The sequence below is a fragment of the Buteo buteo genome, chromosome 13, assembly GCF_964188355.1.
Source record: "Buteo buteo chromosome 13, bButBut1.hap1.1, whole genome shotgun sequence".
Classification (NCBI taxonomy): Eukaryota; Metazoa; Chordata; class Aves; order Accipitriformes; family Accipitridae; genus Buteo; species Buteo buteo.
This window is the reverse complement of record NC_134183.1, coordinates 12,500,578-12,525,780: the sequence shown is the minus strand read 5'-3', so window position 1 is coordinate 12,525,780 and position 25,203 is coordinate 12,500,578. Positions and strand designations below refer to the sequence as shown.

Here is a 25,203-nt window from a genome sequence, read left to right as displayed (position 1 = left end):
TCTCATTATAGGATTTTCTGTACCTTTTTTTACAGGATAAGGAGTGTTATAAGAAACAGGGTGCTGGGACTACACGAACTTCTAGAATTCTGTTGTGACCTATTACACAGAAAAGATACTAAGAAACTACATCTTGGTGTGTGCATGCACCAGTGCAGGTCCGCGTTTGTGTGGTTTCAAGAAATCTGCTCGTGTGACCCAAACAGGAAACCCAGTGTCTATTTGGAGATCCAGGAAACAAGATCAAGATAGCAGGCTCTTAAGTTAAAATTTAACCCTCTCTAGAGCGTAAAGTCTTTTCAAGGTGAAACACAACTCACCAACTACACAACAAGTGGCAGAAGACACCTGTTTGTCTCAGTGTACAATATAAACTTTATCATCACCTCCACATTTGTGAAAATTTTCTCCCCTCTTACTATCCAAGGCTTTGAGCTAAATGTTACAAAAATGGCTTGAAAGTAAATGTCATGCTACTTGCATATGCAGGAGGTTTTTTTCAGTACTGGTTATAACCAAAAATTATGGTCCCTTAATGAAACTGAAGAAAATTAATAGAAAATTAAATTACCTGATACAGAAACTCACAAGGATCTACTTAGGAATGAATAAGTTTGCTTAATTGTGCGATTTTCAAGGACTCCTCTATCTCCGCTCTGGATTTTAAGTCAACTAATACTGTATTACAGAAAAGAGAATTAATCCAATTTTCTGTCTTGCTGAAATTTTCATCATTACACTCGATCCCAGTCTTTTATCACTGCTAAAAGACACTTATTAACATAAACATTACTAAAAAGTAGAAAAGAAAAAGAATGTAGAACTAGAAGAAGCATAGAAGTTACGTTAACATCCATTCACATTTCTCAGCTTGCATCAAGAATTTTTTCCTTCATGAGTATTTAAATTTTGGTACTCATACTTGCTGCATACACTTATAACTTCTATGGGGTTTTGCATATTTTCCAATTGGGGATTTTTTTTTTTCCACTTACTGAAATTTCATATTAAAAGGCAACAGCTTTGCAGAGATATTCTTCTACTGGTCAGAAGGTCAGTTATCAGTCATTTCAGCTTTTATAGATACTGGTTTTAACAACTAGTAGTCATACAAAGTGTTAAAACAGAAAATAAAAGCTTCTAATTCCCTGATGGAACTAACTGTAAACAAAGTAATTAACCTGTTAAAATATCAGCACTCTCCATTTCACCTCTAATTTGAGATTTGGGTCCCAATATCTGGACTTAGAATTTGAATGGCATCAAAGTTATGAGATAATTAAATGTTCTTTGAAAAAAGAAAAATCTGTTTCAAATGTTTTAAGCAAAAACATTTGAATACATAACTGGTGAACAGAGAGCATTTCAGAATGAACTTTTGGGGGGCATCTCTGTTGATTTATCACTGAATCAAAGTAACTGCAAAAGCCTATTTCTTTGATGCAGTACTTGCACTACTGATCTTCAAAGAAGCTGTAATTTGGAAGTAGTGTTAAAACAGCCAGGAGTTCAAGGACTAAGACCTGGAAATAAACTCATCTCTCTGTTGTTCATACAAGCTCCTCACCTACTGTAGAAGTGCATCTGACAGATCATTACATCGAAGAATCATCAACACAAAGATGGGTAGCTTATCTTGCATTTGCAGGTCAGATTACCCACAGATAAATAGTAGAGGGGGATCCTGGACTGAGTCTGTGGAACTTCCACTAAGTACTGGAAAGGTAAAAAGGCCAAAGCACATTCAAAAGAAGGACTAAAAGGGAGAAGAGGAAAACCTAAACAGGGCAGAGATTGCAGCCAAAGAGAGAACAAGACTTCAAGAAAAGTAACTTCTGCTGAATGCAGCAAATTAGCAAGGAGGGTGGAGTACTCAAAGACTGGGCTACAATTAACTCTGAGATTTTTGTAATACTTGTTTTCATTAAATTTGAGGGATTGAAGCAAAATTTAAAAAGATTCTAGACTAATCTTAGACACAGACAGCAGACAATGCATTTTGTTATCAAAAAAGGGTTGAAATTTGCATTGGAAGGATTAACAAACTGTTTGGAGATCCTGATTTCAACACCACAAACACTCCTGCCTGCCTGATCTCTCCATCAACAGTCTTGCTATCAAGCCTTTTATATTACAGACTACAAAGTCTTGCTCACAACTAATACCTTCTTAGATATCTAACGTATGACACAACTACAAGACAATCAATAACTTTTTGTATTGACATGCACCTAATTTTAGCACTCCTTATGAGTCTAGCATGAATCGAGCAGAAAAACTTACTTTCATGTTCTTCATGCACAACTATGTTCACACGATCAACACATGACTGGATATCATTCCACGTGATAAATTCATTTCCTTCTGCACGTGTTTGAGCTTTCAGCTTCATCAAATCATCGACATATCTGGCAAAGAACAAAAACCAAAACCAGCAAACATCACATCGTAACAAGCTGGCCAGGGAACACATGAGAGAATTGCGCAAAAATTGTACAGAAAGTGGAAGAGGTAGCATGAGGGTTAAAACTGGAACAAATATGAAAAGGGGGAAGAGGAAAAAGAGCAAAGGCTGCATGCAGGATGGTCAGCCCAAATGTGAAATAATCAACAAAATCACTAAAACACTGAATGAGAGTCCAGGGCAAAGAACACAGTGGGTGTATTAGTGACAACCTAATGGTACCACAACACAGCTTTAATGTGAAATCCCTAAGAAAGCTTTGAGAGACAGCACAGAAATCAGACCAGTAAGAAAGAGCAATCACAAAAACAAGATGCAAGAGTCAACGGAGATAAAATCAATACTGTAATAAATAACATAGAACGTGATGCGTAAGAGGAAAAAAAAAATTCAAAAAAAATCACAGAATATAAGCAACATCAAGGACAGATGTGATTCCTTGAAATATCCACCTCTGAGAGTTCTCATCCTCAATGTTTGTAAGCCCTGTGACAGGACTGCTCAGTTGTTTCCATACTGTATTCACATCCCCTGAATCCAAAGCCCTATTAATCAGGGCCACAGAAGACAGCATCTCTACAGCAACAGATAATTCTGGATGGGTGAGGTTACCCTGCATACAAAGAGGACAACAAATTAGTTTCACTCGCACTTTACAAACTACTGCTGCACACAGAACAGTCATTGTCAGAACAGACATATAACAAAGCAAAGGGACAATCTTTACGACACAGAAGTAGAAAGATGAGTATCATAAAGATAGAACACCAAATAAGAGATTAAAGTAGAACCTTACAGGACCAAGTGTCTCAAGATTTAGGGATTAAACTTCACATGAGAACAGACTGAACATCAAAGCAGTTCTATGAAGACTCAAGACAGGTTTGTTCCAGAAAACACATCTAACAAAACAGACAAGGTAGACCAAGTGATCCATACCAACTTGCAGAAATAAGAGAGAATGTGATACTTACTTCAGGGCTCTGTTGCTGCAAGGTGGCCAGCTCCCTTTGGTAAAGATCTGCAGCAAATGCATAAACCTCTGGTAACTGGGCCTCTGGATTCATCATTTCTGCCACAGTCTTCTCAGCATCACCCATTCGAATTGCAGAATTAATTCTGGCTACTGCTGCCAGCCCTAGAAGTTCAAAGATGTAGCATAAAGAATGAGGAAGGCTGACAGTTGAGTCCCCAGTAATAAGAGAGCTGCTATTCTACTCAATAATCAGATACCTAACAAAAAACAAAGAATAATTCCCTTAGCTACAGGGAATGAGTGAAACTTTCTGATCCATACTTACCCAGTTAGTCCTCCATTACTGCAGACAACTAAAATACATAATGCCTTCTTTAAAATAAAGCTCATGTTTAAAAACAGTTCACCTTTTTGCCTGCTTATCAAAGGATTGTTTCACCATTTCTGTCTTTGACAGTAAGAAGCCTCAAAATTGCAAATTTTTGGATGGATGAGTAGTAGCAACTTTTTCTTCCTGTCTACATCTATCCTGCTCAAGGCAGAAACAGGCACTCTACAGCGGGTACACGGTGGCTAACTTTAAAAGAGCACAAATAGGTAAACAAATGCCAAGGTCCATGCTGAACGAGTAAGGTACTTCAAATGTAGCCTCCTAGCCTAGTTATTAGGCATTCACTATTTTCCTCTTGTATTCTAAACCCTCTCTCCCCAGATCTATAGTAGTCTCCTTTCTACCTATTACAAATTGAACTAATTGCTCCTGCACAGCTAGAACTGAACATTATTCTCCACAAAAGAGTTCTGCATGGTGTCAGAAGCATCAATCAAAAAGCAATTGGCCATCACTATCTGCATTGTATTTGCCACCTGATATTTAGAAACAGTTAAAGGTTCTGTAGCTCAAACCAAGTAAGATTTATGTCAATGGTCAGCAGGTAACCTAGTTTTCACACCTCATGGATCAATCCAGATTTCCTTCACAGATCCAGAGCACAAAAACTCATACAAGCATTCTAAAAAAGAAATTATTTAAGGTGGATGCAAAAGTTCTATGTTTCTTAATATCTCAAATTATATGCTGTTATCTCCAGCAGTATTCCAACAGCTGGATAAAAGACACTACAAATAATCAGGGCAACCATCTCTCTTAAACGTTCTTGGCAGCCATGAAGTACTTAAAAACATTCATAACTGTTTGAGAGAGACCTCATTTATCCCCATATAGACCCAAATATTGTGCTGTCTCATCCTTTTGATCACATCCATGGTCACTTTGCTGCAGTAATTTCTGCTGATCCTTACTTTGCTGATACTGTTGTGCTGCCCTGTTAGCAGCATCCACTCCCAACTGCAACTCTTCCTTCTGCAGAGGACCTGTAAGGCCAGCCTGAGAAAAAGAAAAAAACAGGAGGGTGAAATGATGTCAGCTTATTCACTTCAAATAGCTTAATAAAAAGAAAAAAAAAAATCCAGCTTTTCCTTAAAACACTCTAATGCCACACAGTTTCTGCAAACAAAGAATGCCACATATGTGAGGAAGACAGAAATTGCTCACTAGATTCTCAGTTCATATGCTGAAAGACTGTATATGTACAACCTGATGCCTTTTACAGTATTAGAAGTGCAGCCCCATGAACACAGCAATTAAAGGCAAGACTTAGCTTCCAAAATTATAAAACATTTAAGACAAAGGGAACAATTATGTTGGAAAAGACTCCCTGTACATGAGCTGCATGCTGGAGTGAAATTAGTAATTGTGTAGTTTGCCATGAAGTGATACATTAATTAATGTTCCATTTTACCTCTGAGCAATGAAAGAGTTAGCAGAACATCAAAAATGGACAACATGCTTCTTGGACTATATGGTACCACTTGAATACAAATAGAAAATGAGACTGAGTGACTGGGGAGCAGGAGGATTTGAATAACTTGGGTAGTAGCCATACAGGTCATGACCTTTTGTAAAGTTCACACGGTAAAGACGATAATTCTCCAAAAGCACCAACAGACCACACTTACGTAACAAGACATTTCAATTACATTCTGGAAGAATGTGCAATGTGACTTTGCAGTTTAGAAAACAGCTCAACTTGTCTTTTGTGGCTACTACAAAACTTGGTAAAAATCTTCCTGCTCCTATTTCATCCCTAGAGACATCATTGGACAACTATGGAGAGTTTCTGCCACACCAAAGCTTGGGAGGACTTTTTAAAAAGCCTCCACTTTTCCTATTTTATCTTAATTGTAGGTCCCAAGACACATAGCTTGTGAAGATCTCTCTTCAGTGATAAGCAACAAGTCTTCTGAATAGCAACAGCTGCGGGGCTGCCTGTGCTGTAGAAGTCCTCATACTCCCATAGAAGGGTATAACAGCAATACATACACCCTTCAGCTCCATCATTCGCGCAGAAACCCAGGTAAGGAACACTCACAAAGTATAGCAGTACACTGGCTGACAGGAAGAGTATCCTAAAACAGCACATTCACTATAAAGGAATTATTGTTTAAGGAACATCATCTAGCTATTGACCAAACAAATCTTGCATCACAAAAAAAACCCAAAAAAAACCAAAAAAACCCAAACCACCACACCAAAACCACACCCAAATAAAATAAATAAGCAAGCAATCAAGAGCAGTTCTGAAGTACTGCTGTATGCCTTTCAGATTGAGGAATCCTTCTGAACACAAAAAAGCTGCACTCCAGCAGAAAAAGCTGTAACAGTCTACAAGAGAAAGGTATTATATACCTATATATATAAATATATATTGATGCAGATAGATTTTGCAGGGGTTCAGGGAAGAGGACATGCTAAATTACTAGAAATGTGGTCCTAAATAAGCCCTATGCAGAAAGTGTCCCAAGTTGGAGAATATATGAGGTCACATGAGATAAGTACAGCCACACAGCCAGGCAACTCCCACTGAAGCTGCATTCAGTCCTGCTCCATAATAAATTATATAGCGGTTGAGAAGTTGAATGAGCTGCGCTAAAGTCTGACAACAAAAGGATAGGGGCCCTGTTTGAAAGCTGCTTCCTAGTTAGGTACTACAACTGAGTCCCAGAAACTTTAAGGCGGAGAGTTTCTTCAGCCCCAGAAAGGCCTACATTCTAAGTGAGACTGCTTAAAATGACACAATCACAGAATAGTTGATGGTAGAAGGAATCTCCGGAAATAGTCTAGTCCAAACCCCTGCTCTACAGCAGGTTACCCAGTACCTCTGCAGAAAAGCATCTGAGGGTCCTGATGGACAGCAAGTTGAACACGAGTGAGCAAAGTGCCCTGGCAGCAAAGAGGGCTAATGGTAGTGTAGGCTGCATTAGGAGGAGTGTTGCCAGCAGGTCGAGAGAGGTGATCCTTCCCCTCTACTCAGCACCAGTGAGGCCACACCTGCAGTACTGTGTCCAGTTCTGGGCTCCCCAGCACAAGACACACACGCACGTACTGGGAAGAGTTGAAGGAAGGGCCGCTAAGATGATTAATGGACTAGAGCATCTCTCCTGTGAGGAAAGGCTGAGAGAGCTGGGACTGTTCAGTCTAGAGAAGACAAGGCTCCGGGGGAATCTCAGCAATGTGTGCAGCTGTCTGAAGGGAGGGTGCAAAGAAGATGAAGCCAGGCTCTTTTCAGTGGTGCCCCATGACAGGACAAGATGCAACCGGCACAAACTGAACCACAGGAGGGTCTCTCTGAACATCAGGAAACACTTTATTTACTGGGAGGGTGACCGAGGACTGGCACAAGTTGCCCAGAGAGGTTATGGAGTCAAAAGCTATCTGGACATGATCTCGGGCAACCAGGTCTCGGGGACCCTGCTTGAACATGCGGGTTGGACAAGACAAGCTAACTCAAGAGACCCCTTCTAGCCTCAACCATTCTGTGAGTCTAACTGTGTTCAGTTGAGCTTTGAGTATATCCAAAGACAGAGACTCCACAAACTCTCTGGTCAATTTGTTCCAGTGTTTGATCACCCTCCGTAAATGAAGTTTTTTCTTACGCTTAAATAGAATTTCCTGAATTTCAGCTTGTGCCCACTGCATTTTATACTGTCACTGTGCATCACTGAGAAGCATCTGGATCAGTCTTTATTCCCTTCCATCAGTTATTTGAAAGCGTTCTTTTCCCAAGGCTCAGTAATCCCAGCTTTCTCAGCCTCTCCTAATATGTCAGATGCTCCAAGCCCTTAATCAGTTTCTCAGATGTCACTAGACTTGCTGCAGTATGTCCATGTCTCTTGTCCTGGGGAGCCTCAGAAGTGGGTGCAGTACTCCAGCTATCACCTTCACCAGCACTGAGTAGAGGGAGAAGGATCACCTCCTTCAGCCTGCTGACAATGTTCTTCCTAATGCATCCCAGGACACTGCTGGCCCCTTCCTCTGCCACAACTGTATATTCCTTGTTCTTCTTCATTGTCCACCAGCACCCCATATCCTTCTTTGCAAAGCTGCTTTCCAGCCAATCTATCCGCAGTCTGTGCTGGGAATTTCTTTGGTTCATCCACGAAGGCCTCCTGCCACTTTTGCCTGACTTTCTGCTCATCGCGACATGCCATCCTCAAGCTTGGAGAAGGTGATTGTTGAAAAGTCAATGAGCTCTCCTGGATCTCTCTTCCAGGATCGTAGTCCACAGGATTCTTCCAAACAGATCCACAAACATGTCTTCAGGCTCTCCTGAAGGCCAGGGCTGTGACTACACTTTTTACCCAGTTCCCTCCTCTCAGGATCGTCAACTCTACCATCACACCATCTCATAGTCACTGCACCCAAGGCTGCCCCCGACCTTCCCATCTCCAACTACTTCTTTCTCATCTGTATTAGGTCCAGCAAAGGACTTTCCCTCATCAACTCCTCATTTACTTATGCCAAGAAGTTATCACCAGCACACTCCAGAAATGTCCTGGATTGCTTGTACCCTCCTGTGCTGCCCTTACAGCACATCAGGCAGCTCAAGTTCCCCAGGAGGAGTGAGGCCTGTGAACACAAGGCATCTTCCACTTGTCTGAAGAAGGCCTCACCTACTTCTGCCTGATCAGGCAGCCTGCACATAAAATCCACTAAAGAGTTTGCTTGAAACGAGAAGCCAAGGTTAACCTTAGTTATAGAATCATAGAATCATTTAAGATGGAAAAGATCCTGTCCTGGTTTCAGCTGGGATAGAGTTAATTGTCTTCCTAGTAGCTGGTATAGTGCTATGTTTTTGAGTTCGGTATGGGAAGAATGTTGATAACACACTGACGTTTTCAGTTGTTGCTAATTAATGTTTCGTCTAAGTCAAGGATTTTCCAGCTTCTTGTGCCCAGCCAGCAAGAAGGCTGGAGGGGCACAAGAAGTTGGGAGAGGACACAGCCAGGACAGCTGACCCAAAGCGGCCAACGGGGCATTCCATACCACATGACATCATACCCAGTATATAAACTGGGGGGAGTGGGGGAATCGCTGCTTGGGGACTAACTGGGCATCAGTCTGTGGGTGGTGAGCAATTGCATTGTGCATCATTTGTATGTTCCAATCCTTCTATTATTACTATTGTCATTTTATTAGTGTTATCATTATCAATATTAGTTTCTTCTTTTCTGTTCTACTAAACCGTTCTTATCTCAACCCACAAGTTTTACTTTTTTTCCTGATTCTCACTCACATCCCACTGGGTGGCAGGGAAGTGAGTGAGAAGCTGCATGGTGCTTAGTTGCTGGCTGGGATTAAACCATGACAGACCCTTAAGATCGAGTCCAACCATTAACCTAACACTGCCAAGTCCACCACTAAACCATGTCCTGAAGCACCGTGTCTACAAACGGTGTATGGTGGGATTCTCCACAGTGAAAGTAGTATATATGCTTACCTGATGGGTATTTATAAAACACAAATATCCACATTATTTGGGCACTGACAACAGTAAAGTGAGAGGGAAGACAAACCTATATTACAACGGTTCTATACACACACACACACGAGTTAATATTTTAAGGTTTGGTTAAAGTATTTTAAGTATACATACATACAAGCATTATATTGGCCTTTCATATGCAGAGATGAAAACTAAATGATAAATATGCTTACTGCATGCTTCTGTCTCTTTGCATTAACTTTTTCAAACCAACACTAAACTGTAACGCAGGTATATAGCAAGTGATTAGTTTGCAGTGGTATGATGAAAAGGGGAGGCAGGGGAAAAACCTCATGAATCAGGCAGGGTAATCTAGACTTTTCCATACCTCCTGTTTCTGCTGTCTATCACTCAAAAACTGCTTGAAATACCAGTCACAATTTTCTCGTAGCAATCCTCGAAGTCCCAGGGCTGGTGTTGCCAAAGCTTCATACAGTGCTAATGCGTCTCCTTGTTCCAAAGCTAGGTCAATCTTTGATATGGCTGCATGTGCTAGCAACAGTAAAGCAGAGTTTTGAGAGAAACATTACCTGAGGAAGTCCCATGGTTTACATAACCTACTGCTCAGAAAAAAATAGTCGCTGGACCCGATAGATAGCAAGTTAGGCATGTAATCTGAAGGGAAGACTTCTAAAGTCAATTGCAAAGTAGTACTTGAAAAAGGGGCTGAAGGTTGGAAATAGCATGCATTACTCAAGATGAAGAACTGAGGGGGCCAGCGACATGGACAATCCATTTCCTAAAGGAAGGGCAACAGAAGTCAAAACGAATTCAGCTTACAACTATTTACTAATGAGCAAAACAAGCAAAGAAACAAATGAACCCCAAACACCACCGAAAAAAACCAAAAACACAGGGGAACTGCCTTCCACTTTTGTTAGCATTACAGAAAGTGAGGAAGAGTACTCCAATTAAGACGATTACTTTAGCATGATACCTACTGTTCACTTTATTGATGTTTCCCTGAATCTCAGCTTGAGTCAGAAGTTCTTCATACACATCTCTCTCTCTCTCTGAATTTTCTGAGGCAATCTGAAGATGAAATAAAAACTAATCAGTGTTTCTACAGTTTCCTTTGCCCTCATAGATCTTCTCATTGAAAAGGTCAGGGAGCATAACCGTATATCTATATAGAGTTGTGATAGGTCATAGATCGGCTACCTCTACACATGCAAAAAGAAGCCCTAGAAGTAAATACATGTAAAGTATACTCACACTCTGATACAGACAGCCCAGAAACATCTTATTTCAATGTAATTGCTCTATATGAACACACAGCAGAGCTCCACAACACAGAAAGCAGTACACGTAGCTAGCCATTTGATACACAGCATTCTAAAACAACATTGACCCCTTCTGAGAGCATCAGTCAGTTTTGCTCATCATTTCATTGTTTGGAAAAATGTATCTATATTGTATGAAAATAGAGGGATAGCATTCCCAACATATAAAGGCTGACATGAATTCTGTATTCATGCGGCCCATATTTCAGACAGCTAAACAGAGTAACACAGCTAACTGCTGCCTGTCTTCTACAATAGGAAGACAGGTTACTGTGGAACATATTAGAATACCACCAGGAGTAACTCCACCTAACACTATACATACAGGACTAACACACATTCTGTGAACTCCCCACATTTTACACTGCAATACAAAACTGCAATGCATACAAATAGATGGTTTGAAAGAAGATTTGATCTACCCTATTTTTAGCATTCTCCATCTTGTCTTGCTTTGCTCTGTAGAGTGTGTCTTGGTAAGTGGATTCCAGTTGATCATCAAGATTTATTAGCATGGCATTAGGGTTCTTCATTGCCATAAGAGTGTCAGCTGGAACCTGATGGTCGATTGCTTCATTAATGGCAATGACAGCAGCATGTACTGAAAAAACAAGTCACAGTCTGCCAATTAGTCCCAAACACAGCAGCTCTGTTAAAAATTGAGAACTTCACTGGAAAGAGCAGAAGAATTATCTGGAAATTAACCAGAAAGCAAAAGAATTATCAAAGCACCTCTCATTCTATCACAGTTTTGTGTTCTTGACAAAAAAAGGCAGCCTACTTCCCCGTACAATACTCTAGCTAGTCAAATCATTATGTTCTAGAAAGAAAAGAAAAAAAAAATACATCAGGGAAAGAAGAAAACCCTTTTCCCAGTCTTCCAAAAGGCATGTCAGAAGGGCTGTACTGTCTTACAACAGGGGGCATTAAAACCAACACATTTAAAAAAAAAAAAAAAAAAAGAGAAATCTAATCTGCTGATTTGAATAATCACATAAAATGAAACTCCATTTTTCCTTACATGCTGCTTCATCCACAGAAAGTTCGTTTGCAAGAATTCCTCCAATCTTACTGAAGGCAGGCATCTGAATACCATACTTCTCCAGTTCAAGCCTCATATTACTGATTTCCTCCTCTGAAACACACATAAAAAATGTTATGCAGGCTTAAACACACTAGGAATCAGCACTGTTATACCAACTGCTGCTACAAAAAAAAAATTAGGATAACTACAATAAGTTGTAATCACTCTTTAAATAATACTTTGAATGTAACCCAGTAAGTGAAACCAAATAAATGAAAACTGATAGACATTTTGCACACATTCCTAAAACCTACATTTCTCCCAGAAACTCATATGGGAATATTCTGCAGTCTCTCTCACTAGAAAACAACACACAACTCTCATGAGGAGCTGGAAACAGACTCCATCATTCTGAGGTGCCTCAACTACATCTGCCAACAGGTCAGGAAAACTCATAGCAGAGAGACTATGATGAGAAAAGTGAATGGTATCAAGACATGCTGTTGCTAAATACCATACAACTCAAGAAGAGAGTTGATAGTTTAGAATGTTATAGATACAATCAACAACTGTTTGCAGGAAAATAAAGTTTATACACCTTTTACATCAGATGTGTGCCCTCAGGCAGGAACCTCACTAACACAAAACAGAATTTGACACTTCTGCAAAAATCAGGGAACTAAAACCTTGAGGAGGTATGTGGACATAAGACTTTGTGCTGGATCTCCTGCAGCAGATTAGCTGGTAAACTCTTCTTCGGAGGTGCTGATGGCACCTCTGCTTTGAACTGTCAAGGGAGGTCAGAACCGTTCACCAAGTTCCAAACTGAAACCTCTCCCAAGGGGATGGAGGCAAGGTTTAAGCATCTTACAACAGTGGCAAAAAAGTTAAAGGCCTGTTATTTGCAAAAGTAATGATTAGCAAATGAATGGCTGTTTAACAGCCTGGCTCAGAAGCACCCAAATCAAACCTTTTTCTTAAATTAGTAAAATTCCTCATAGCCATTAATTTTAAATTTAATTTGCATTTAGGATATCAACAGTAACAATCCTTTAATTGATCTATATAGTGTGTAGTATATAGTATGAGATAAAGGCAGCACACATATCAGCACTTTTTATTTTTTTTACCTGTGAAGTCCACCTTCCCATATAAATCTTGAATCTGGGGGGCAAGACCCAGTTTGAACAGGTACAGACTAGAAAAGAAAATAAGCAAAAAATCAGAACTAGTAATTTTTCCTTGTGGTTCTGACATGACACAGATAATTTTAGGAGATATAGATTCAAGAAGCCACTCAGGTAAGCCAACATAACAGCTCATAATCACCAAGAGGGTGAGCTGACACCTCTCTTCTCCCCTCAGCTGCAAATAACTGGTCCACCAGTCTGAAGTCTTCACAGAATTACAGAATGGTTGAGGCTAGAAGGGCGCTCTCAAGTTTGTCTTGTTCAAGCTCCATCCTCAAACAAGGTCACATAGGACCAGGTTTCCCAAGATCATGTCCAGATGGCTTTTGCATATCTCCAAGGGTGGAGACTCCACAACTTCTCTGGGCAACTTGTGCCCATCCTCGGTCACCCTCACAGTAAATAAAGTGTTTCCTGATGTTCAGAGAGACCCTCCTGTGGTTCAGTTTGTGCCGGTTGCATCTTGTCCTGTCATGGGGCACCACTGAAAAGAGCCTGGCTTCATCTTCTTTGCACCCTCCCTTCAGACAGCTGCACACATTGCTGAGATTCCCCCGGAGCCTTGTCTTCTCTAGACTGAACAGTCCCAGCTCTCTCAGCCTTTCCTCACAGGAGAGATGCTCTAGTCCATTAATCATCTTAGCGGCCCTTCCTTCAACTCTTCCCAGTACGTGCGTGTGTGTCTTGTGCCGGGGAGCCCAGAACTGGACACAGTACTGCAGGTGTGGCCTCACTGGTGCTGAGTAGGAGGAAATAGTCACTAAACTGATTTGGCTTACTAAAATGGTGTTAATGTATTCACTTGGAGCCTGACAAGAAATTGAACTGCTACAAAGGAGGGATGAATCCATACAGCTAAGGACAAATGGGACTGGGGAAAGAGAAGCAACTCCTCTCCTTTTTGCCTGTTGTGCCGGGTCAGCACAGATCATTGAAATGTGCCCTCCATTAAAATATTTAATTATACAAGAACATTAAAAATAAACTATTAATAAAGTAAGTATCTATTCCTCCAGTAAACTCAGTTTTAACACGTTTGGAAATTAGAGAGTAAGCAATCCCACCTTTTCACATGACCTCAACATGCCAAATCTAAATCTCCAATATTTATAAATCCAAGCAGATTTTTTTCCTATAACAAAACACACACACAAAAAAAGGCCGGAACATTTCTGACCTACAGACTGTCAACAAAACTGCATTCTAGATCTTTATGTCTTAACTGGAATATACTTCTGCACTAAGCTTGAAAAAAGAGTAAGTTTTGAATAAAACATCCTTTTCCATATTTATATTTACATGTCAGAATTACTCTTCTTTCCTTGATAAGGAAAATTATTTAAATGCTAAAATCTTGAGGAGGCTGCCTTTGCACAGAATTTGGCTACAGAACATTTCAGCCAAAAAAGGTTAACGATTGAAAAAAATTAAGTAGTATGGAAAAGTTATTATTAGATGAAAGATTATAACTTCTACAGCCTTAACTACTGGAACTGTTTGCATCTATTAATTTTGCTCCATAAGTTAATTTTCTTTTCCTAATATATGATCTAGAAAGAGTACAGCAACAGCAAACAATTTTCTTGGAAAGCTTGGTAATTGTCCACAATTCGGACTACTGGCAGGGGCGAACGGCCAGGATATAACGAAGAACACGTAACAAGAATAAATGCTAGCCAACTCCTGGCGTAAAGTAGCTATCACAAAGCTGCCAGCGAGGGAGGAACTTTGCCATAAGGTAAACAAAAAGGAGCATTGGTCTTGATAGTGGCAGTGTACTCCACCACGTCTACTCCTCACTGCTCTATAAACCCCGAATTACTTGTTCTACAGAGATAACTCATTTTAAAGCTGAAGCTGGGATCAAGCTCGCTTCTATAAATAATAATTTAATCTACAGCAATCTGAAATATCAGATAACATTCAGATAAATGCAATCCATCTCTATGGATTTCACACTTGCAACAGATTAGAAAGCATAGCAAGCCATTCTTGAGAACTGAAACTGAGCAAGCAACAGAGGAAGACCCAAATGTATGCAAATCCAGCATTCAATCACCTAGTAAATTCTACAAAAGGAATCCTTTTAAAATAAAAATGTCAACATGTTCCAAAAGTCACACTTGCATTCAAACCAGCTAGCCAGATGAAAAAAAAAAAACAACCCAAACAAACTGAAAACAAACAAACAAAAAAATCAAACACACATGTGATGTGCCACCCTGTCAAATTGAAGAGCAAAGCATCAACAAATGAATTCTGCCAGTTTTCTCAGGAACTGGGATTATCCTACTCAGTCTATGTGAGATTTTAAAATTTAAGAGACCTTTCAACAACAGTTCTTGGTTGATCACGTACTGTGGTCATCAAGATACACACACTGCAGTACAACGCTGTAACCACACTGGCTTTCGTTCAGTGATCTGACTGATCCCTACATAAACTAGTATCTCGTGTTTCTCACAAACACCCTTTAGGGCTTCAGGCTTTCCTTTAAGCCCCAAAATGTTTCGCTCTGCCTCAAACAGTAGAGAGGGAGTGTGAGAACTGGGATGGGAAGGTAGTAATCACAACATACTTGACTGGTTCTTTTTCCTTCAACATCTGATTTGGCCACTGCCCAAAGCAAAATACTGGCTTCATGGATCTTTGCTCCAACCTGGTAAAATTGTTCTGCTAGAAAATTTTTCCTCATCTAGGCTTCAGTTCAGCTCTCTCCCCTTTCAGCTTTGCAGAAAGATTTCAGAAGCAATTAGATTTCTGCCTAGCATGCCTTACCTGAGTGCATGAATACAATAGATACAGCGTGGCATGTTCTTGCGATCATAGATATCTGTAGTTTCTGGGTAGAATATCTGAAGATAAAAACAAAGTTAGCAGTCTGAATTATACTCACTTTATATAGCCAAATCGCATAACTGTGATAGGCCCAATTCTTCTGTAGTACACTAATGAAGCAGTCCACAGAACAAAACACTTCGAGCTTCTCTGCCCTGGCCCAACCTTTCTCCTACTTGAAGGGCCAATCCTTTTGTTTCTACCACCTAAACCAGGACTCCCCTTTCCCTGCCCACGTTCTACACACAGATGAGTACACCCTTTTTGTGTGCCCACCAAGATACTGGGTCACGAGGTATTAGAGAGGACTTTGGTGAAAGCCAAGAGATGAAAAAAATACTTAGAACAGAGAAAAGAGGATTTTGTTTGGACTAAACGGGGTTGAGAAGCAAGAGAAGAGACAGTGACAAGGGAAACTGAGACCAGCACTGGGGTGGTCTGCATACTACATTTTCAGTTAGCTGGACCCAAAAGCTTTGAGACAGTCTCAAATGCAAAGTTGAATACAAGGGACTAATACTGGAAGTGTCAATTCATTCAGAAGTGCTGACAAGGTACGTTACTTTCTAGTTATTCGAAAATTCCTTGCTATTGCCTGTGAGCACAAAATAGCATTGCTCTTTCTGTAAAGGCAAGAGCAACAACTGAAGGACCCTCACAATTCCACAGCATCAGTTCCCTGGCTCTTCTGCATGGGGAAATACCTAAAGCACCAATATCTCTTTGCCAATGTACAGGACCCCAGCACAGTTTCTTTAACATCTCACACATTTATTTTTCCCCTAAATCCCCTTAAATCTGAAAATCTTGCCTCATACCTAGCACTTAACTTCTCTCTGTCCAGCTCCCTCCTTGTTTATTTTCACCTAACAACATTAACAGCATACTTCAGTATTTCCTAATCCCAAATTTGCTCCTGTAAGATCATCATAAACCAGCCAGCAAGGCTCAACTAGTAAATCTCAACAAGCTATTTGAAAAACTTTGCCAAATATAGTGTTCAATTTGCAAGCAAGTATGCAAACAAAACATACATGAGATTAAACTATGCAATGCTGGTTTTGGTGAGACTAAGCATAAAATGGCTTTTAAAAAAAGTTTAAAAAATTTACTTACTATCCATGTATGTAACTTGACTATCACCACAACACTACCAAGTTCCATGTATTTTCAGGCAACAACAGTGTTTATTAGATCAGAGTAGTTTATCTGGCCATTCCCTTAGTGAAGCCAGTGATTTATATTTGATTAAGCTACATCAGGAACATTTCAACTTGATGTGAAAATTTTGTAGGGAAATCTGAAGAAATGAAGAACATAGTATTTTCTGCTGTACTGCTTCTTTTAGCATAGATTTCTAAAAAAACTTCCACAATCAAACTGTAGCTCAGATATTGCTCAAAAGAATGCATGGCAAGAACAACGTAATGCAGATGTTATGCAAGATTAGTGATATTAAGGATATGGTATAGAAGGAGGAATTATTTTGCTCCTAATCATTCTCACACACATAGCAGAATGAAATCTTTTAGGAGTTTTAGGAGAAAATTTCTACAGGGACGCAAATCTAGAAAATGAAGAATTAACTAGGTGAAGTTTGCTGATTTTTGTACAACAGCAAATGCTTCCATGGAATGTAAAGCTTTTCTGAGATTATTTATTTATCTGCACATGCAACATAGAAATTACCTTGGGGAGACCAATCTCAGCCATGGCATTCAGCCACTGGATTACATTATCTGTGTGCCGGAAGTGGAGACCAGTTGCCTAAAATAAAAATAGGCAGGAACAAGGGGGAGGGCAGTAAGAAACAAAATACTACAGCTGCCAAGAACAGCCAGGACATTCATTAAGACAGATAGTGAAAACGGTACTCTTACAGAAAAGAAGTCAGAAGTCTTCTATGTACAATCATATTGACTGTTTATGACAAGTTCTTTCACATAAGTGCAAGCTCAGATATAAAGCTAAGAGTCCACGCCCCCTCACTTAACCAATGTTCTAGAGTGAAGGTGGAGTTTCTTAGGTAGCACTAATATAAACTAACATTCTGCTTATTTGCTCACAGTACCTCAGTGTGCATGTTTTCCTATTTTAGGTTACTACCTAAAGTAGTATCTATCACCAACACCTCTCACCTTGTATCTAGTCTGTTCTCTATCATAGATTTTCTTCACAGAAACCACTTTAGGGGAGAAGAAGTTTCCAAGTTTGGCCAGATAGACTCCATTTCTCAATCCTTCTTCCAGCTCTGTTGTGGGAGGCAGCTCCTCATTCAGACAGGCCTCCATCCATCTGGAAGTGCAAGAAGAACAAAGTTGGTCACATGAGTATATTTCTAATTTGTGAACACAACCCCATGCTAAACAAGTTTCATGCTGCTGTTGCTGTCACACTCTAGCATACTATTTACTTAGCATTAGAGGTGGAAAGTAGGTATAGCACTACCACACATTCTGTGCCATTAAAGTGCTAGTCAGTAATACTTTACACAAAATATTAAGAAGAAGCAAGGATTCTACTAGCCAGAGTTTCACAAGTAATTAAGATACCATCTCACGATCATGTTTCTCCTTCAGCTCATGATTTAGCTGGTTCTGGTCTAGACACAGTGGCCAACCTGTCCTCTTAACTAACTTAAATCTTCCTCTTGAGTAGAGGCTTATCTCACAAGCATTTCTCTACTCTAGTCTCATTAAGTATTCACTAGTTATTTCATGACTTTGTACCACTTATTCAAGCTCTTTTAGCTGATGTCATACAGAGGCCCTACAATGTTGTCATCAAGTCTACCTTCCTGACCTATATATTTTTTCCCACCCTACTATACATTTCAAAAATGGGGAAAAAACTGGAACAGGCCTTCCTCTCCTCATAACAGCTGATTTTCCCTTATCTTGTTTTCTTCCATCTCATTTAATGGTGTCACGGATCCTCATGACAAAAGCAAAGATTACAACAGCAAATAATTTGAGAAGTCACTGTTCTCAAAACAGAGGTCCACCTTGGCATTTCTTCTGTACAGGGCTACCAGAGGCAAGTTCAGCTATGCAGCTTCTTCCAAAGACACCATGCTCCCTGGCTGTTCTGTCCGCTGAAAAAGGGAGCTTCACAGCCATGAGCCAATTTCTAAAGCATTTTTCTTAGGATCACACCTCACTTGCAGCTAAACTCTAAAGCTCTTATAGGACGGATGAGCCTTGGATCAATAAAGATCACAGAAAAGTGGCTTTCAAGACAATAATGGCCCAGAATAGCAGTAGCCCATAATATAAAACAGAGTTGATAATGTAACATAAGCAAGGTTAATAATTTGACTCATGGAGATGATGAGTCCACATTACTGGGACTAATCTCAAAGACAGATATGTAGAGGATCCTGCTTGAACCCAACAAATAGAATTTTAATATTCTAAATACTCTTTCAGATGCATACATAACTGTAAACTATTTAGCTCTGTATTAATCCAGGCAAAATAACAGCGAAACACCATACTGGATGCAAGTGATAACAGATTAAATGAATAACTGTAGTAAATTAACACAATTTCACAGAAATCAGTCCTGTAAAACACACCTGGGAACACTGCGTGGCTCTGTTGACCACCTAACACTGCAGACATTTCACATCTGTGAGGTATGTTCATGCCTCATAATATTCTGATTAAAATCATGCACTGTACATATATACAAAAAATAGCTCATAGATACTAGGAACAAACAGACATCTCCAAGCAGTGTTTTCATGAGGATTCATTGAATAGTGCTGTTTCTAGCACATTTTGACATAGATGGGTGCTATGCTCCCCTCTTTCAGTTTTTCAGGAAGTAAACACAAAAATTGAGGCTGACAAAATTAGAGATTTAGAGGGTAACACCAATATTAGCATAACTGTAACCTATAATTAGCACACAGCTGGTCACAACCTGAGTAAGAACAGGACTGTGCAAATAACGTAGGCTTTAGACATGGCTAAATATTAGGTCATTGATCTAGCTTATCTACAGACTAGGGATTGTATCCTAAAAGACAACTGTGACACTTAAAAATGTGTAATGAGTATAGCAGACATAAATTCAAAGTTTAAAGCTGTAAGACCTAATGTTATCGTGGGCTGTATACAAAGGGGAACAGCAAAGTCAGGCATTACTATTCTTTTGTACACAACACTGATGAGCCTAACCTTGTCACTGCGGTCTGCATTTTTTTCCAAACTGGAGAGCAGGAATAAGGTAGGAAAGAAGTTTATTAGCCAAGATAAACTTAACAGTGAGAAGCCTGAAGAATGCAGTGCATTCCATCTGTTGAAATAAAGTCTGAGAACCAGCTTGGTGCTCTGACAGTCCCTTTGGTAGCAGACTGAAATCAGATGACTGAAACTGTAGTCACTGACATCAGCCTGCTCCACCTTTTCTGATAAACAGCATGAAATCTAAGGCAGGAGCATATGAACTACACATGAATCAGCTTCTGAACCACCAATTTTCAGCCCAGCATGCAAGGCTCAATGGAAATAGCTAATCTGAGAAGACAACAGAATAAGTGACCGTTCCTTCTGACCCCAACAAGAAAATAATACATGATGATTTCTTTACGGTAATTTAGAAAAGAAGTATTATAAACATAAAAACTAATTTGCATCTGGGGGATTTTTTTGCACAGTTTACTCTTGATCTCAAATACAGAATACCGTAGCAGTACACAACAGATATGAGATGCATTCAAATTCACCACAGCCAGTTTTTCCAACTCTCCTGAGAAGGCAGTAAACTGCATTTCTAATTAGAGAAGACAGGTAGTTGTTAGTGAAAATTAAAAATCTCACAGGCTGTAGTATTTTATTGGTCAAAGGAAAGATGACTAGTGCAGATACTCAGTCTTAGACAATCACCTTAATTGCCTCGCCTGTATTCACAGTTTCAACTGTCTCTTAAGGTTTACTGGTTTTAACCTACCACAGAGCTAGTGTTACTCTACCACAGCTCCTCCATTTTCACATCTGTTAGCATAAACAGAATGCTTGCCAAAACATACCATTTCAGATTAATGTACATCTTCACTACCCAAACTCAAGGGGAATGCCAGTCAAGTTGTCACGTCTATTACTTCTCCATCTCTCTCTACTTGAAATGTTAGTATACAATGTGGTCTTGTAGTACATAAAGTGGCCATCTGCCTTTTAAGATAAACAAGCCAGTGTTCTTAAAACAACAAAAAAGGCATAACACTAGTGTTTCGTTCTTTGCTCTAATTTGATATTTGCTTAAAGGTACAATTCAAACACATCTATTTAGCTCAACTGCTGCTAATCCTCAGATGGCCTTTTCTACTAACACAAGTTAAAATCAGCTGTAGCAATTCCGATGCCTACACCCAAGAGCGTCTAAAAACTGGCTGCAGAGCAAATACAGCATAAAGTCCTCAAATTTTTAATTCATCCCTCTTGCACTTCTGTTTGAGTTTTTTTTAAAGATCTAATCCTTCATGCTATTTTCCTATTTGTGCATTCTGCAGCAGAGAGTTATGCATACAACCTCATTGTTGAAAGAATACTCATGATTCAATACAGGTTTTACAAAGAGCTTGACTTCACCACTGTTTCTTTGGTTATTGATTGTTTTCCATATCTGCATTCCTCTCCAGATAACACAGAAAAATGTGAAGTTATTTAAAAAAGAAAAACTCACTAACATTCCATAGCTGCTCATCACAAAGTACCTACAATCAGCCACTATTACAGTCCCCAAATCTTAGTTCTACTGATTCTTCCATCTGAATGCAAACTACTCAATTTTAAGACCCATCCCCTGTGCCCAGGAAAGCCTCTTCCTCACACTTGGCTTCTCTACAGCTCCAAGCAGCAGAGGTGACACCTTTGAAAAGCTAGCACAAGCAAGCAAATGGTGCCACGAAGCTTTTTGGCAACTAATCACAGAAACAGTTCGGCAGCAGTGGAGATTTCAGGAGAGCCTAGAAGGAGGGGGAAGAGAAAAGGGAAACTACACATTTCTCAGGAACCACCACTCACAAATACCAACAGCAAGAAACAGTTTTATGTTCCTGCTGACAGCCCTCCCACAACAGGGAGTGGTTTTCTGCAGAAAACAGGCAACACACCAGATTCTTCCAGGTTCTGCTGGCTTCTCATTCTCCAGTCGCCTCAGTCCCTGATAGCCTTTCCCAAGCCCCAAAACTAGAATAAGTTTCCTAATTAACGTCTCACAAAACTCTTCATAAAATGTACAACATGATGATTGTAGCCTCTGCTTTCAATGTCCAGATTACAAAGGCTCTCTGTGCAGAAACTTTCAATCAGCAAACGGGTAGCTGGTTGGAATGGCTGAGAAACTTTACACAAAAATGACTGGGCCCTAGCACTACTGAAGAAAGCGTTACTTGAAATGGGACGCTGCAATACTACGTGGCAGGGGGACACAGAGGGAGAAAAACTACACACACAGGCACAGACACCCCAGCAAAAGAGTGAATACTCTGCAGAAGTCAAGAAGTATCCTTTCATATTCTGGAGAAGCACCTAAAACACTATTTGGAAAGGTATATAAAAATGACATTTCCAAGCCTCAAGTCTCACACACTCTGTATGGGTTCTACTTGCTTTCCTAAAAAGCTGCAAGAAGTCAGAGGACTGATTTATGTGCCTTTTGATAGCACCTGACTAACTGGAAATGATAATTAGTCTCACTGCCTGGTTTATTCACAGAATCACAGAACAGCCCAAGTTGGAAAGGAAACTGGAAAACTGTGATGAGGTCCCCTCTGACCCTTCTCTTCTCCAAGGTGAAAAGACCCAACTCCCTCAGTGTTTCCTCACAGGGCAGGTTCTCCAGCAGTTTGATCACCTTTGTCACCCTCCTTTGGACCCTCTATTCACATATGAGAAAGTCACCAGCTAGCCACCAAACACCAGATGATGTGCAGTCATGTTCTCTCCCATCTTGCCTTTGAGCTCCTTGCCACCTAACTCAGGAAAACAATAGGAAGGCTGTTTATGCAAAGCCTGTAAGGTACAGAAAACAAATACAACCCGAAGGACATGTTAAGGGAGTAAGGAACTGAGTCAAAGTACAAGTTACAGAAAGCAAACCAGTTCAACAAGTTTTGACAGGAGTTCAGTATTCAATGTGAACAGCTTACAAACTCTATGCAGTAAAGGGATGGGAGTGCAGAAGGCATCAACTCAGGACACATACAAGTCAAAGATGGTGGGGCCTACATATCAGAAGAGTTCCAAAGAAGATCTAAATCAAAATACCCCATATTAGAGAAGCTTCCACAAGGCAAAGGATGCTCAGTCACTCTAGTCCAAGTGAAAATAGCATTAATAACCTCAGAAAGTCTTATGAACCTTGCATTTAGTACTTAAGGTATAGTGCAGTTAAATGGTAAGTAACAATTTTGAAGTGGAAAAAGTATATACAGGGAGTTGCTAATTTGAGCCTAGTTTTGCCTGGAAAGCATTAGCTTTCCTGCAAGCTTCTCAAAACAGTGTCCTACAGTAAGAGACTTAGTACCACACTTTCCTTTCGAACATGATATAAATACAGTGGTTTGTGACTTAAGACTGTCGTATTTCCTCAGGTTAATTTTATAAGTAGGACTGCAAACACTCTCCTAGAGGGATTAAAAATCAAGCTAGCTGCCACAGCTTCCCCAACAGAATGTTCTCAAAGAAGCCTCTACTGCAAATGAAGTTAAACTTGGAGAGCACTTTAAATCCCAAATGAGACACCATTACACTGTAGAGTGCAGCCTGAGGCCAAGAAAAGGGGGGCTTGCAACCCAAAGCAGGACGGGGAGCATGGAAAGGCAACTAGGAGTAGCATTTACCAGGAAGAAAAGGTTTCTGGGAACACCTGGCCAACTTCTGTACAGGAGCTACAAAAAAGAAACTCATTCTTCTGCAGACTACTGTTTTCCTGGGTTTTGCTGCTTTCCTCTCAAAAAGCTTAGTTCTTGAACTTTAAGTTCTAGAAAAATGCAGATAGCAACTGAATATGTGATAGAGAAAACATGACATAAGTTTAAAAATTCTGGACCATTATCCAAAAGACACTGTAAAGCAAGTCAAACACTATCATTCAGAGGATGCTCTTCCCTTATCCCACACAGTTGTGTTTCCTGTGCTGCTTCAACCCAACCTTCACAGAATCTCTGAGGCTGGAAGGGTCATCTTGAGATCTAGTCCAACTCTTCCATGCCCTCACGAGCAACCCTTCTCCCCATTCCTTCTGAGGGGGGCAAGAGGTTTCTGTAACATCATTTGCATGCCTTAGATCATTACAACCAAAGACTCCTGAGAGGACACAGAGCTACTCAAACCCTGAAAGAGTCCAAATGCTAGCAATGGGGTTCATAATACCCTCCCAAGAACTTTATCGGGGCAACAAAAAAAGCCCACCCACTTTGTTCAACCTAGGAAGACCTAAAATGAAAGTAGATCGGACATGCAACCAAATCATTTAATGCCTTACCAAAGGACATAGAGGCAGTGAATTCTGTTTAAGTATCACCATAAAGTAAGATAAATAGCCCATAATTAGAACATAAGCTGTCTCAATGTACTCATACCTGTTTCAACAGGTTCTTAAGTGGGTGTTAATATAACTACAGAACTAGGGCAATTTACATACAATAATGCTTGGTGCAGCATTGCTTAACCATTTGCTAGGCCAGAGGACAAAGCAATGTTTTCAGAAAGCATTACGCATTACCTTTTACATTTAAAAGCTCACATACTCATATTAAAATTAGCACCTGTCATCCTTAAAACGCAGAAATAAATGCAGAATTTCCAGATGAACAAGAGGAAAGCATTTCTCAAGTCTCACGGGATGGGGGGGGGCGGGGGGGGAGGAACGGCACACACCTGATTGATGGGCAGCAACCTCTACTCCCTTCAGACCTCAGACATTAGAACAATATGTCATCAATAAGCTTTTCACAGAAACCTTAAAATCTTTTTTGCTACATTGACAGTTTCCAGTTTCCACTATGCTCCCTCCCTCTCACCAGCACAGAAAAGAGAATTTTTAACCCAGAATTAATTCTTCAATCAAATTGCAACACATGACTGCATAGGTAATGTTGGACTCTCCAATTTTACTGGAGCTGGCTCAAATTAAAGTAGTAATTGCACCTTTCTAATCAGTCAGTCCTACTGCTATGAAATGCAGATCCCCCTCCTAGAAAAAGATCCTTGAATATCTACACACAGCTACTACCATTAGCTGCAATTTAGAGCCAGGCCTTCCTTGAGAAGACATGACCATAAAAATGTAACACCAAGTATTGTCAGGCAGCCAGTCTCTCAAGTAATGCTGTCTTCAAACTTCTAAAGGCAACATTGCTCCATTAGCAAGGATTGGAAAAAATTAACATCAGTCATCTAAACTACCAACTTGTTTACTCTCCCCTAATACAGCATTATCAAGGATTGTGACAAGTTACACAAAGGCGTCATTTTTCAACAGCATCATAGGCCAATGTTAACTAGAACTGGAGTTTAGACACAGCAGAAACTT

At 40.0% G+C, this 25,203-nt stretch overlaps 1 protein-coding gene across 2 annotated transcripts in view; it reads right to left on the bottom strand.

The window, feature by feature from the left end:
• Positions 1-25,203, bottom strand: part of IQGAP1 (IQ motif containing GTPase activating protein 1) — a 75,238-nt gene that overhangs the window by 30,240 nt on the left and 19,795 nt on the right. For both annotated transcript variants that reach the window (XM_075044805.1, XM_075044806.1), the window contains exons 3-14: positions 17,799-17,955; positions 17,350-17,427; positions 15,601-15,677; positions 12,763-12,830; positions 11,630-11,743; positions 11,031-11,209; positions 10,267-10,357; positions 9,654-9,817; positions 4,743-4,827; positions 3,439-3,602; positions 2,917-3,077; positions 2,284-2,408 (exon numbers count right to left, since the gene is read on the bottom strand). In XM_075044805.1, coding sequence (XP_074900906.1) covers positions 2,284-2,408; positions 2,917-3,077; positions 3,439-3,602; positions 4,743-4,827; positions 9,654-9,817; positions 10,267-10,357; positions 11,031-11,209; positions 11,630-11,743; positions 12,763-12,830; positions 15,601-15,677; positions 17,350-17,427; positions 17,799-17,955 — 1,463 coding nt within the window. The remainder of the gene's footprint in view (positions 1-2,283; positions 2,409-2,916; positions 3,078-3,438; positions 3,603-4,742; positions 4,828-9,653; positions 9,818-10,266; positions 10,358-11,030; positions 11,210-11,629; positions 11,744-12,762; positions 12,831-15,600; positions 15,678-17,349; positions 17,428-17,798; positions 17,956-25,203) is intronic.